The 14,674-nt window shown below is 43.8% G+C and overlaps 1 protein-coding gene across 1 annotated transcript in view; it reads right to left on the bottom strand.

Moving 5' to 3' along the window:
• Positions 1-11,143, bottom strand: part of kcnk12 (potassium channel, subfamily K, member 12) — a 39,616-nt gene extending 28,473 nt beyond the window's left edge. The window contains exons 1-2 of the mRNA XM_060924915.1: positions 11,108-11,143; positions 10,935-11,040 (exon numbers count right to left, since the gene is read on the bottom strand). Of these exons, the coding sequence (XP_060780898.1) occupies positions 10,935-11,040; positions 11,108-11,143 (142 nt within the window). The remainder of the gene's footprint in view (positions 1-10,934; positions 11,041-11,107) is intronic.
• Between the last annotated feature and the right edge of the window lie 3,531 nt (positions 11,144-14,674).

Below are 14,674 nucleotides of genomic sequence, written 5' to 3'. Positions count from 1 at the left end.
TCCACAGGAGTGATGTGATGAGACTCCAACCAGACAAAGAGCATCAGGATGGATCAGGCAGGTCTGAGGAGCAGAAGAGGTCAGCATCTCGATCTCAGGATTGACATGTAACTCAGAGGGACAGATGGGGGGGACAGAGAGAGAGAGAAAGAGAGAAAACACAGGTTGTTAGGTATGCCCAATATCACCTGAATAAGTAGGAACAGTATATATTTTGCACTGAGTACAAGCAGGGACTCCGGCAAAACTAACTATGACAGCATAACTAAAAGTGGAGAGCCAGAAGGTAACACAGGCATGAGAGAGCCCCGGGACATAAAGCATCAGGCATGTCAACAAACTCAAATGAGCAAGCGAGAGGGGGACTGACAGCATCCATACATCCCAGTTTACCAAAACACTCTGAGGACCTTCCAGATCTACTCCTTTACCTCATAAACACCATTAACAAAAGGCTTGACTAAACAGATATGTTTTCAGCTGACTTAAACACTGAGACTGTGTCTGATTCCTGAACACTACTTCGAAGGCTCTTCCATAACTGTGGGGCTTTGTAAGAAAAGGCTCGGCACCTTTTGATCTAAGTAGGCGTGGCTGGTCATAAAGGACCAGAAGTTTGCTCAGGTACGGTGGTGCGAGACCATTCAGTGCTTTAAAGGTCAATAGTAGTATTTTATAATCAATACAAAATTTGATTAGGAGCCAGTGCAGTGTGGATAAGACAGGGGTGATATGGTCATATTTTCTAGTTCTAGTAAGGACTCTTGCTGCTGCATTTTGAACTAACTGGAGCTTGTTTATGCACTTATTGGAACATCCAGACAGTAAGGCATTACAGTAATCCAACCTGGAGGTAACAAAAGTATGAAATAGTTTTTCTGTGTTGTGTAGTGATATTAAATTTCTTATCTTAGCAATATTTCTGAGATTTTCGAATGAAAGACTGGAGTCAATAATCACTCCAAGGTCTTTTACTGCTGCATGTGAAGAAACAGAAAGGCCATCCAGAGTTATTATGTAATCAGAAAACTTACTTTTAGCTGCATGTGGTCCTAGTATAAGTACTTCAGTCTTCTCAGAGTTAAGCAGAAGGAAGTTAATAAGCATCCAGTGTCTAATGTCCTTAACACATTCCTCAATTCTATTAAGCTGGTGTCTCTCCTCTGGTTTTGCAGAAATATACAACTGTGTGTCATCAGCATAACAGTGGAAACTAATATCATGTTTACAAATAATATCACCCAGAGGTAACATATAAAAAGAAAAAAGCAGTGGACCCAAGACAGAATCTTGTGGAACACCAAACTTTACCTCAGTATGTCCAGAAAAATCACCATTTACATCAACATACTGATAATGATCAGTTAAATAAGACCTGAGCCAGGAGAGGGCTGTTCCCTTAACTCCCACAACATTTTCTAGTCTATCCAGAAGAATGGAATGATCAATGGTATCAAATGCTGCACCAAGGTCAAGCAACACAAGCAGCGAGACACAGCCCTGATCAGAAGCCAACAGTAGGTCATTTACTACTTTTAACCAGAGCTGTCTCTGTGCTATGATGAGGTCTAAATCCTGACTGATACATTTCATGGATGTTATTCCTCTGTAAATATGAGCATAACTGCTGTGCTGCAGCTTTTTCAAGGATCTTGGAGATAAAGGGGAGGTTTGATATTGGCTGATAATTGGACAGCTGACAGGGATCAAGGTCAGGCTTTTTAGTCAGGGGTTTGATAACTGCTAGTATAAAGGATTTGGGTACATAGCCGATCCTAAGAGAAGAATTTATTATTTTTAGAAGCGGTTCAATTACTTCAGGTATTATCTGTTTGAATAGACGTGTAGGTAAGGGATCTAGTACACGACTTAAGGCTTTTAATGTGGAGATTAATGAAAGTAATTCAATTTCTCCAAGAGGAGTAAAATATTCCAATTGCTGATCTGATACAGTTATATTGTTAACTACAGGGTCACTTACATTGTCTGACCTTAAATTAGCAGTTTGAATTTTTTGTTGGATATTTTCAATTTTGTCATTAAAAAAATTAATGAAGTTATTGCTACTACATACTGCAGGTGTGCATGTGTCTATAGTGGACTTATTCCCAGTTAATTTTGCAACAGTATTAAATAGGAATCTAGGATTATTTTTGTCATCTTCTATTAGGGAAGAGAGAGATGTTGATCTAGCAGCACTAAGAGCATTTCCATCATTTCCATACTTCAGGAAGCTCTCCTGAAGGAGCTACAAAGATCCACAGTGGAGGTGAATGTATCTGTCCATAGGACAACTTTAAGCCCTACACTCCATAGAGTGGGGCTTTATGGAAGAGTGGCCAGAAAAAAAGTAATTGCTTAAGAAAACACATTTGGAGTTTGCCTAACAGCATGTGGCAGACTCTTCAAGCACACAGAAGATTATCTGGTCAGATGAGACTAAAATTGATCTTTTTGGCCATCATGGAAAATGCCACGCGTGGTGCAAACCCAACTCCCTGAGAACACCATTCCTCCAGTGAAACTTGGTGGTGGCAGCATCAATGCTGTGGAGATATTTTTCATCTGCAGGGACAGGAAAGCTGGTCAGGACTGAAGGAAAGATGGATGGCACTAAGTACAGGGCAACTCTAGAGGAAAACCTGTTTGAGTCAACCAGAGGTTTGAGACTGGGACAAAGGTTTACGTTTGAGCAGGACAATGACCCTAAACATATTGCTGAAGATGCATTGAAGTGTTTTAAAGGGAATCATTTAAATGTCTTGGAATGGCCTAATCAAAGCCCAGACCTCAATCCAATTGAGAATCTGTGGCATAACTTGAACAACCCATCTAACTTGAAGTTGGAGGAGTTTTGCCTTGAGGAATGGGCAAAAATCCCAGTGGCTAGATGTGCTAAGCACATCAAGGTAGAGGTAACCCAGCGCAAGCAAGCAGCCGATCGTTCCTGCAGCCATGACAGCGCTGGTCGCGCACCCGCTAGTCACACTGGGGGTAAAAGCAGTGACCATGGGAAGTGGGGGAAGGAATGCAAGAGTGTCTCACTGCAGTGATCTTCAGGGGGAGTTGTTGTTCCAGCAACGGCCTTGACCGAGGCCAGTGCTGTCTGAGGGAGCCAAAAGCAGATAAGATTGGGATTGTTTGGTCTTGGGGCGAGTAGATGCATTCTTTTACACAACTACTCTGTTTTGTTCATTCTGGTCTCCGAATCGATCTATTTCCTTTGCAAAGCCAAAAACTTCTCCATGATGTTATCCATGTTGCGGTTCAAGCTCTGAATAGCCAGTCTGAGTGCCGACAGCTCTGCCCACTGCCTCAATCATGTCGGGCAGCTTTATGGGGCTTTGGACAGCTGCCACCATTTCCTGATTTCCTCAATAAACCAGGGCAATGCCTAATCCAATCAGCAAAAGACCTGTAATCATGGTTCCGAATAGGTAGATGTCTTCAATGTCCTCCACAGAAAGAACCGCCAGGCACACGACCCGCCACTTCTCCCACACGTCCATTGTGTAGCCAGCTGTGAACATTCCAGCAGGACAGGCTGGTTCCCCTGAACCCAGGCTTCTCATCGAGAAAATTGTCAATTTCGTGAAGAGACCAAATTATCAATTCCATGATTTTTTAGTTTGGAGAGCAGTGCGGAGAGAGTCTCTCAAAACAGACGAGACAAGAGGAGCAAAGCAGGGAAGATAAGGGGGAGGAGAGGCAGAGAAATGCGACCGCCTTCCGTGAGAACACGGAGAGAAGAACTGTTCCAGTGCCACCAGATCGATGATCCTGTCTTCTGCTCTCAGACACCACTGGCAGGCATCCTGGAGTTGCTGGCTAAATGCAAATGGCCAGCGAAAACTCCTCCAATGTCAGCGTCTGGAAGCACTGGCAGTGTTGTTCTGGGGAGCACCCGACACGCTGCAGGATGGCTTTCTTCAGGTCGGTGTACCACACAGAAAAAAAAAAAAAGCTAAAAAAGGCACTCATGCCAATGTTCCCAGATCTTAGAGGTATACTTAACAGAGCTACGACCGGATCTGTCATCAGAACAATTCTCATTTGTAGAGCAGTCCAGCCTGCTCTATAAACTTTAAAGGTGAGGTTCCTCAACAGTGCCATGTACGTGGTTAGTCCCAGTTTACAGAAAAGGTCACTGGCTCTAGTGCTCCTTGGATTTTTCAGGAGTATCCTAAGACAGTCATTATACGCCACCTTCAACTTACGCAAGCTCTCCTTCATAGAATAGAATGCCTTTATTGTCACTATACACATGTACGATGAGATTAAAGCATCTCCAATGACAGTGCAAACAGCATGTAGAGAGAGGGAGAGAGAGAGGAAGGGGGGAAGGGGAAAATAAAAAATTAAAAAATAAAAGGGGGGTGGGAGTATGTAAGGGGGGTAAGGTGCACAGTCCTGAGGTGGTATGTGTTGTGTTACACATTATGGAGTGAGGTATTGCTCATTGCACATATAAAGTATTGCACAGAGAGAGTCACGTTATAAATTATTGCATGAGAGAGTCACATTATAAAATAAAATATTACACATTTATGAAGTATTGCAAGGTATGGTAAGTGCACAGACTTGGTGTATGTGCTGTGTGTAAGGTGCACAGTCCTGAGGTGCATGTGCTGTGTGTAAGGTGCACAGTCCTGAGCTGAGGTGAGTGAGGTGAATGTGTTGTGTTTCACATTATGGAGTGAGGTATTGCGCATTATAAAAGTATTGCACAGAGAGCGTCACCTTATAAAGTACTGCACATTATAAATTATTGCACAAAGAGAGTCACATACTAAAATAAATAGACTATAAAGTCAAAGCATATCCGAGTTCAGGGCGGTTATGGCTTTTGGAAAGAAGCTGTTTTTGAATCGGTTTGTCTTTGTCCTGATGCACCTGTAGTGCCTCCCTGAGGGCAATAGGTCAAACAGATCAAAGCCAGGGTGGGAGCTGTCCTTGATAATGTTCTTAGCTCTGCTAAGGCAGCGGGAGGTGTAAATGTCCATCAGGGAGGGGAGAGGGCAGCCAATGATCTTCTGTGCTGCCTTAACTACCCTCTGGAGCCTCTCCCTGTCTACAGCAGTGCAGCTGCCGTACCATTCTGTAATACAGTATGTCAGCAGGCTCTCAATGGATGAGCAGTAGAAGGTCAGCAGCAGGTTGGAGTTTAGGTTGTACTTCCTGAGGACTCTCAGGAAGTGTAGCCACTGCTGAGCCTTTTTAATGACTGCTGTAATGTTTACTGACCAGGAAATGTCGGCTGAGATGAGGACGCCGAGAAACCGGAAGGTGTGGACCCTCTCCACATACACGTTGTTGATGTAGAGGGGGGCTAGGTTGGTGCTGTGCTTCCTGAAGTCAACAATGAGCTCTTTGGTTTTCTTGGTGTTCAGAGCGAGGTTATTTTCTGAACAACAGGCTGCCAACTTCAGGACCTCCTCTCTGTAGGCTGCCTTGTCTCCCTTTGAGATGAGTCCGATCACTGTGGTGTCGTCAGCAAACTTGACGACGAAGTTGTTGTGGGTCGAACTACAGTCGTGGGTGTAGAGGCAGTACAGGAGGGGGCTCAGCACACAGCCCTGTGGAGAGCCGGTGCTCAATGTGCGGGTAGAGGAGAAGTGGGGGGCCAAGTCTCAGTCTGGGGCTGGTTAGTAAGAAAGTCCTTTAACCAGGCACATGTGGGGGGGGAGGCCGAGAGTGTCCAGTTTTCTAATAAGGATGTCCAGGATTATCGTGTAGCTGAACTGTAATCCACAAATAGTATGCAGACGTAGCTCTGCTGCTGCTCCAGGTGGTTCAGCGCAGAGTGGAGAGCTACGGTGATGGCGTCCTCTGTGGATCTGTTTGTGCGATATGCGAACTGGTAGGGGTCGAAGTCTGGGGGGAGGTGGTCCTTGATGTGCTGAAGAACTAGTCTCTCGAAGCACTTCATGATTACTGGGGTGAGGGCCACAGGATGGTAATCATTCAGGCTGGTGACGGGAGACTTCTTCGGCACTGGGATTATTGTTGCAGATTTTAGGCAGGGCGGGATGACTGCCTGAGCCAGGGAGAGGTTAAAGATCCTGGTGAAGGTAGGGGCGAGCTGGTGGGCGCACGCTCTGAGCACCTTACCAGGTACACCATCTGGGCTGGCAGCTTTCTTGGGGTTCACTGCCAGGAGCACCCATCTGACATAGTGCTCCTGTACAGTGAAAGGAGTGGTGTAGGAACTGTGTGGTGGTGGGGGCAGGGCAGGAGCAGATGAGTGCTGCTGAGATGTTTCAAAGCGAGCAAAGAAGCGATTTAGCTCCTCTGCTAGCGGCGCACTCCAGTCTCCTGTTGGTGCATCACAGTCTCTGAAGTTTGTGATGTCCTGAATGCCCTGCCACACCTTCGTGTGTTGTTGCTGGACAGGTGGGACTCTATGCGCAGCCTGTGGTCCGCCTTGGCTTTATTTATTCCTCTTTTCAGATCAGCTCAAGCGGCTCTGTACAGAGCTCTGTCACCTGACCTGAAGGCAGCATCGCAAGCCCTGAGGAGTTAGCAGACCTGGCTGGTCATCCAGGGTTTCTGGTTTGGGAAAACCCGGATGTTTTTATCCACCGTCACATTCCTGATGCAGAACTTGATATAGTCCAGCACCATTTCTGTGAATGTCTCCAGCTCCTGGTGTTCAAATAAGTCTCAGTCTGTTCGTTTAAAGCAGTCCTGTAGTTTGGAGAGTGCGTTGTCAGGCCAGGTTGTGATAGTCCTTGTGGTGGGCCTGGCTCTGCGTCTGAGGGGGGGGGGGGGGGGGTGTAGGCTGGGGAGAGCAGGAGGGAAAGATGGTCTGACTGGCCGAGGTGTGGGAGAGGTATGGCTCTGTACGCGTGCTTGATGTTGGAGTAAACATGATCCAGAGTGTTCTCCCCTCTAGTAGAACACTTAACATGTTGGTAAAACTTCGACAGTACAGTCTTCACGTTGGCCTTATTAAAGTCTCCTGCGATTATGTGAACACCGTCAGGGTGGGCCCACTACTGTTTGTTAACAGTGTTCAGCAGGAGAGAGAGCACTGTGTTTACACTGGCGTCAGGTGGAATATACACAGCTGTGACAATCACTACAGTTAGCTCTCTCGGTAGAAAAAAAGGCCAGCATCTTACAGACATGTACTCGAGGTCTGGGGAACAGTGTTTATCTATAATTGTTCCGTTGTTACACCAATTATCCTGCACGTAAATACAGAGCCCCCTCCTCTGCTCTTACCGGAGTCCTCAGTCCTGTCCCAGCGGAGCAGAGTGCGGCCTGCTAGCTGCAAGCTAGCATAGGGTATTTCCAGATGAAGCCAAGTTTCTGTGATAATTAAAACACAGCAGTCACGAACATAGCGATTTCCAGCGAGTTGTAATTCCAGATCATCCATTTTATGCACCAGGGATCTGGCATTGGAGAGATACAGGCTCGGTAGAGGTGGCTTGTGTGGTTGTTTTCTTAGCCTTAGCATAGCACCAGGCCTGCGGCCCCGCTTCTGCTTCCTCTCCCTCCTCCATCTGCGCCGCCTCCTAGACCCGACAACAATCCACGGAGAGCCCGGCAGTCTCGCTATGTCATCTGGGATGTTATGCGTGAAAAGAAAGTCACTTGAAACAGATATCTGGTGTTGGTCACCGATGGCTAAAAGTGTCTGGCAGGTGTACTGTATGTTCGCAGAACCGATGGTGCACAAACAAGCAAGAAAGAAATACAAAAACAAACAAAAAAAAGAGCACTGAAAAGGAGAGCCATAAGCCGCTGCAACCATGCGCGCCGCCATCATAGAGTACTTCACCCAGAGTGGAGCTGTATAAAGAGGGGAGCAGTAGGCTCTAAACAGGTTTACCTTAACATCAACAGAACAGTGCTGGAATTTTCTGACCAGCATGTTAGCTTGTACATAGAGCAATCTCCTCTGTCTACTCATGTCAGCATCGTCCTCCAATGTATCAGTAATAATGTGCCCCAAGTACTTGGTAGAATTGGACACCCCCAGCTCTTCCCCTGATAGCTAAAAAGTAGGGAACTTATTTTCTATGTCATCCTTGGTCCTACAAACCATTACCACATTCTTCTTAGCATTATACTTAATGTCAAACTCCACCCCATAATTGGAACAGATGTTAAGCAGCCATTAAAACCCACTGTTACTGGGGGATAGAATGGTAAGGTCATCTGCATGTAGAAAATGATTAATCAAGGTATCGCCTACCATACCGTACACCCTGTCCGGCACCCCCCCAACTGCCTAGACAGGTTATCCATATAAACATTGAATAGGGCTGGGGATAGAAGTCCCCCCGCTGTACCCCATTACCTACTTTAAGGCTACATCCACACGACAACGGCAACGAGATTTTTTTTTTTTTAGCGGGTAAAAAAAATATCGCGTCCACATGGGCAACGGATCAGTAAAATATCAGGTACATATGGCAACACAACGCTTGCTGAAAATGATGCAATACACATGCCACACCTCTACGTGCGCTGTAAGACGGTCCCATCGGAGACACCAGAACAATAGAAGTAGACGCATGCGCATAAACCCCTTCTTCTGTAGCATCAGCCACATAAAGTTTTGATTATTAATCAGTAGCATAAAACGAAAGACGCGGAAAGAGGAATGAATGGGGGTAGATGGAAGCCAGTACGCCAACATTCTGATATCCTCCAGAATTCTTTAATGGTCCGGAATAAATTGAATGCTACACGTTGATGGATTACTTTGTTCTTCTACGCCCTTTTTGAGGAATGTATTGTTGGACTTAAACCAACATCTGAAGAGGTGAGATCGCTCCTTTTTTTCCCCTATTTTTGCTGGCGGGATTGTTTTTGTTTTTGGAAAGCAGTGAAAATATTTTGTAAGCGCATTTCATGAACCAAGTTATAGGATTTGTTGACAACTCGCATCGAGTTCGTTACACTTCTACCCGGCGTGAAGCACTGACAGTCATGTGGTTGTGACGTCATCGTAAACAAATCCGTTCTACTCATCCAGATGACTTCGCAACGGCGCCGTTGCCAGATTTTTCCACTCTGGAACCCGTTCTCAAAAGATTTCGTTTTGGGGCACCCAAAATGCCGGTGCCGTGTGGACGCCAGGCCGAAACAATAAACAATTTTATCAGATTCACCTGAATCCGTTGCCGTGTGGACAGGGACTAAAAGGGGTGGAAAAGATGCTCCCCCATTTAACCTGCATACTTTAGTTAGCATACCAATAAGCCAGTATGCGTACTAACCTACTGGGCACACCCCTATACTTGAGCTTGTTAAACAGCTTAAAGTGGTTAACACAGTCAAAGGCTTTAGATGCATCTATAAAACCTATCAGCATAGTGGAACCCTGTCTTCTATATGTCTCAATGACCTCTTTCAAAGCATAAATACATTGGTCAGTACTATGTATTGTACAGTACTAGCTTAAATCCAAACTGACTGTCAGTGGTGGTTATATAACCACTTAACCTGTCCAAGATCAATCTTTCTAGCAATTTAGAAAGAGTGCTGGCAAGTGCTATAGGGCTATAATAATCAATACTACTAACTTTACTAGCCTTATCTTTAATAACTGGGACTAGAATTACTGACATCATGGAGTCTGGCAATGTACCATGAGTCACCAGCCCAGTAAAACATATAGACAGCAGCACTGCCAGCCTTGGGCCAACTAACTTTAAATGCTCTGCTATTATATTGTCAAGACCACTAGCTTTTTTGTCTGCAAGTTGCCCTATGGCATTAAGAGCATCATTGGTGTGGAAATAAATATTTTCCTCTTCTATTTTGCCAACATGATAAGGCTCACTCCTGATACAGTTAAACAAGGCTGTATAATGCTGCCTCCAGAGGTCAGCTATGTCCTCTGCATCCGTTACCCCCTCTATATTACATGGAAGAGCAGTTTTAGCCCTATTAAGGGTTTTACCTCTTTCCAGAGGTTAGTGATGTCATTTTTTAGCAAATTGTCAGCCATGGAGTGAGCACTCAATACCTGCTCTTGTTTGCTTATATACTGCAGTGCATATATACCTAGCATTCATTTTCTTTTTATGTTCCAGCTCCGGCCCCTGCCTGGGCCTACCAGCTATTACTCAGGCCCTATGGGCTTCATTAGCTTCAGCATGATGACTAGCAACAAACTTATTCCACCCTGCCTTGATATTCTTGGCCTTCCTAGAATGAGTGAGCAGTGACTTGCTAGCCCCAAGTAGAGCTCTCACTAGGTCATTGTACATTACACAAACTTTCTCCATGGGAAGAGTCCTCACAGTTAACATTAGTACAACAAATGGCATTCATGGGCAAATGTACCTTTTTCAAAAGATCTTCTGAATTGAAGCAATATTTGAGGACTCCACCATCAGGCAGTTTACCCCAATCTATCTTAGCCTCACTGACCTCATTTTTAACCAGCTTGGGTACATTGTCCACATTTAATACCATGGCAATAGGAATATGGTCAGAGGTAGCTAACCCATAACAAACCTCAATGCTTTCTAATGAGGCATGAGCATCAGCAGTGGATACTATGTGATCTAACCACGAAGTAGTATTCCATGCTTCACTAACATAAGTATAACTTGAGTCAGGCAAGAGCACTTTACTTGAAATTACCAGGTTAGCGTCATTTGAGAACCTTAGCATATGTTTAGCAAACAACCACTTACTATCTGTCAAGTCTGCATTAAAATCACCCAAAACATAGATGCAAGATGAGTTGTTATCTTCAATAAAGGATTCTACAAAACCAAGCCTACTGACATATTCATCAACATGATCATATGATTCGTATGAAGTATATATATTAAGAATAATAAAAATCTTTCCATTGCAATTAACTTCAAGACCAATGACCCAGTCCACATTAAGACACACAACTTTAACCATAGGGTCATATTTCATATTCCATAAAATAGCCACACCCCCAGCTATCCTACCTCTGATGATTCTTATACTGAGGTCCATGGTAGATTCACCCACACCATGGAAGTCTGGGTGCAGGTTATTTAACTTATCCAAGTCCTGCTCGGCCAGCCAGCTCTCCTGAATGCACAAGATATCACAATCATCCAGAAGTGTATCCACAACCAGTTGGCTTGCCTTGTCCTACTCCGAGACCACGAGAGTTGTAGGACACCACCCGCATTATGAGTCTGTGTTATTCCCGTTTGGGTTGCTAGTCCCCTCGGTCAGGTTTTGTAGTTTTTTTGGGGTCTTTGTAATGATAGAACTCGCTCTCTGTTTTTAATTTGTTTTTCTAACGACTGTATTTCTTGTTTGTATTGCTTATTTTTGTTACTGGTGTAATTTCTCCCCTTATGTAGGCTTTGAAAGCTTCCCATCCAATACTAGCCATGGTTTCATCCTTATTTAATTCAAAATACATATCTATAGAGTTTTCTATAAAATTGACAAAGTTTGGATCCTTTAACAAAAACGATTGTAATCTCCATCTTTTTGGACAATAATCAATTTTACCCAATTAGACTTCCATAGACACTGCTGCATGGTCACTAATTACAATGCTATTATACCAGCATTTTTTAACCTGAGATTGTAACTCTATAGATATTGAATGAATGAATGAATGAATGAATGAATGAATGAATGAATCCTTTATTATCACTGTTACCAGTGAAATTGACCATCAACCTGTCCTTACAGAGGGGGAACAGGACAGGAAGACAGGGATAAAAGAAAAAGAAACACAGTAGTAACATGAGGAAAGATGAGGAAAAAAAGAACCCCCCCCCCCCCCCCCCCACTATGCTCCTATCAGGAGTACAGTGTGGGAGCATTTAAAAACCTCCGCACAAGCACACAATAACACAAGTACACTTTAAAGCACGGGACTTGAGGGGGGGAAGTGGGGAAAGGAGGGGGCAATCAGGGGTGGGGGGAGGGGTTAAGGGGGTAGGAGGGGAGGGGAGGAGGTAGAGGTAACCCAGCGCAAGCAAGCAGCCATCCGCTCCTGCAGCCATGAGGGCACTGGTCACGCACCCACTTGTCACACTGGGGGTGAAAAACGGCGACCGTGGAAAATTGGGGAAGGAATGCGAAGAATGCGAGAGTGTCTCCCAGCAGTGACCTTCTGGGGGAAATGTTCTCCCAGCAACGGCCTTGATCGAGGCCAGTGCTGTTCAGGGAACTGAATGTCGATAAGATAGAGATTGTTTGGTCTTTCGAACAGACGCAGTCTTTACACGTCCACACCACTCGTCCATATCTGTCCATTTCATCCATTCTGTTCAATTCAATATTAGGAAATAATCAATTCGTGAATGACTTTTATATTAACTAGAGTAACATGTTATTAGGTTATTAGGGTTTTTAATTCTCCAGATGTCATATAGTCTAAGGTAATAAAAGAAAATAGGTCTGCACACTGCTGGATACGCTCCAAAAAATAAACTTTATTTAATTAAAACAAGCAACGTTTCGATCACCCTGGATCTTCATCAGGCATATATGCCTGATGAAGATCCAGGGTGATCGAAATGTTGCTTGTTTTAATTAAATAAAGTTTATTTTTTGGAGTGTATCCAGCAGTGTGCAGACCTATTTTCTTTTATTGTCTGACATTTTTGTCTGGCACCTGCAAAGAGTTTTTGGATGTGCGCACCCTACTCAAACGAATATAGTCTAAGGTCTCATATATAATCATGGAGTATTTTTCTGGTTTTTGTATGGGTGTTGTCAGTTTGAGTAGATTTATCTAAAACTGGGTCTAGAGTACAGTTAAAGTCTCCTCCTATAATGTATAAGCCCTCCAGAGCTGACGCGGTTAGGAATAGTTTTTCAAGAAAGGACAGGTTATCATCATTGGGACCATATATATATTAATAAGGTTTATTTTTTGTGACAGAATACTGACTTGTACTGTAATGTACCTCCCGTGTGGGTCTTTGAGTTTTATTGTTTGGAATGGTATTGATTTGTGTACAAGAATAGCAACCTCTCTAGCTTGACTATTAAGGGAAGCATGAAAAACCTGACCAGGCCATCTTTTGGTTAGCCTTTGTATATCTGTTGTGGTCAGATGTGATTCTTGTATAAAGATAATCCTAGATTTTAGATCTTTTATCCTGTTTAATACTTGTTTTAATTTAGTTGTTTTCCTCAATCCCCTGACATTCCAACTTGTAATATTAGCAATCAGACTATTTTCCTGTTTAGTCCTCTCCATATACAGTACAATTATAACATTCATGCACATCTGGGATAATCATAATGAAAGAAGAAGAAAAAAGAGAAACGTTATTACAGAGATGCAAGTTTACACATACATTCAAGCACTCACACAAACTGAACACTGAACCTAATATAAACAACCCCTTACTAAACATGGCCATTTCCTTTGTAAAATGCCTACCCCTCCCCTGAAATCAAGGTGGATTTGGAAGATGCTGATCCACAATATTGGGGAGCAACTAATTAGCGTGAACTCAACAGATACCGCTCCAACAGTATCCATCAGCCGTGTTATTAAGTTTACATAATTACTGTAACCCTTATCAAAAGTATCATCACTTATTTTAAAGTCTTAGCTTTCAACATGTAAATAAGAAAGTTCAAATGAAGTGAATTTTAAAGGTCCCATGGCATGAAATTTTCACTTTCTGAGGTTTTTTAACGTTAAAATGAGTTCCTCTGACCTTCTTAAGTCACCCCAGTGGCTAGAAATTTCATAATGTGTAAACCAAACTATGCCCAACATTTGAGAATGGTGGGTCAAAACGGCGCGTTGATAAACTCTTCCCTTTACTACGTCAGCAAGGGAGATGATCCCCACGCCCCCCCCTCTGGATTCCCACCCACTGTATGGATTGCCCCGCCCAGTTGTAGTGAGGAGACCATAGAGGACACAACAATATGGCATCACCTAAGTGAGCGAAACATGGAAATTGCGCTGTACATGGATGTGACAACACAGAAAAGAGTCTGTTTTTACTGCTGACGGGAGAGCCCCTGAAGACGCAGTGGCTTAATTTTATTTACTTCAATAATACGCCGTCGAGTCTACCTAAGACGGTGTATGTTTGTCGGAAGCATTTTCCTGAGGAATGTTTCCACAACTTGGGACAGTACAGGGCAGGTTTTGCACATCAACTGTCACTGAAGCCTGGGTCCATACCAAGCATCCCTGCCGCATCAGCCACAAACGGCGAACAAGTAAGTGTATAACTGTTAAGTCGTTTTGCCATGTTTTAAAATCGGTGCCACGTTAGCCTTGCAATGGCTACATTAGCTGTGTAGCTAACCGCTTCCTGCAGTTAGCCAGGTACTCTGCACTACAAAACCAAAAAGCATGTAGCATGCCCTGTTAAACTGAGTTTAGTCTGGAAATTGACTGTAACTTATGAGCTTATGTTTTGCCGTGTTTTAAAATCGGTGCCACGTTAGCCTTGCAATGGCTACATTAGCTGTGCAGCTAACCGCTTCCTGCAGTTAGCCAGGTACTCTGCGCTACAAAACCAAAAAGCATGCAGCATGCTGTTATAATAGTCAATCAAAACAGTTTTTACAAAGACACCCACATTCTTTTTTTAAGTCACTCGTTCATTTTATTTGTTTGTTTGTTCAGTAAAAACCCAAACATTTGTTGAATTTATTTTATTTCCTCGCGTCGCACCTTAATGACATCAGTGCGCGGTATTTTTCCCTTCGCGGTTTGTTC

Source organism: Neoarius graeffei, chromosome 7, assembly GCF_027579695.1.
Source record: "Neoarius graeffei isolate fNeoGra1 chromosome 7, fNeoGra1.pri, whole genome shotgun sequence".
NCBI classification, from domain to species: domain Eukaryota; kingdom Metazoa; phylum Chordata; class Actinopteri; order Siluriformes; family Ariidae; genus Neoarius; species Neoarius graeffei.
The sequence above is the reverse complement of the archived record's forward strand: the minus strand, read 5'-3'. Positions and strand labels throughout refer to the sequence as shown.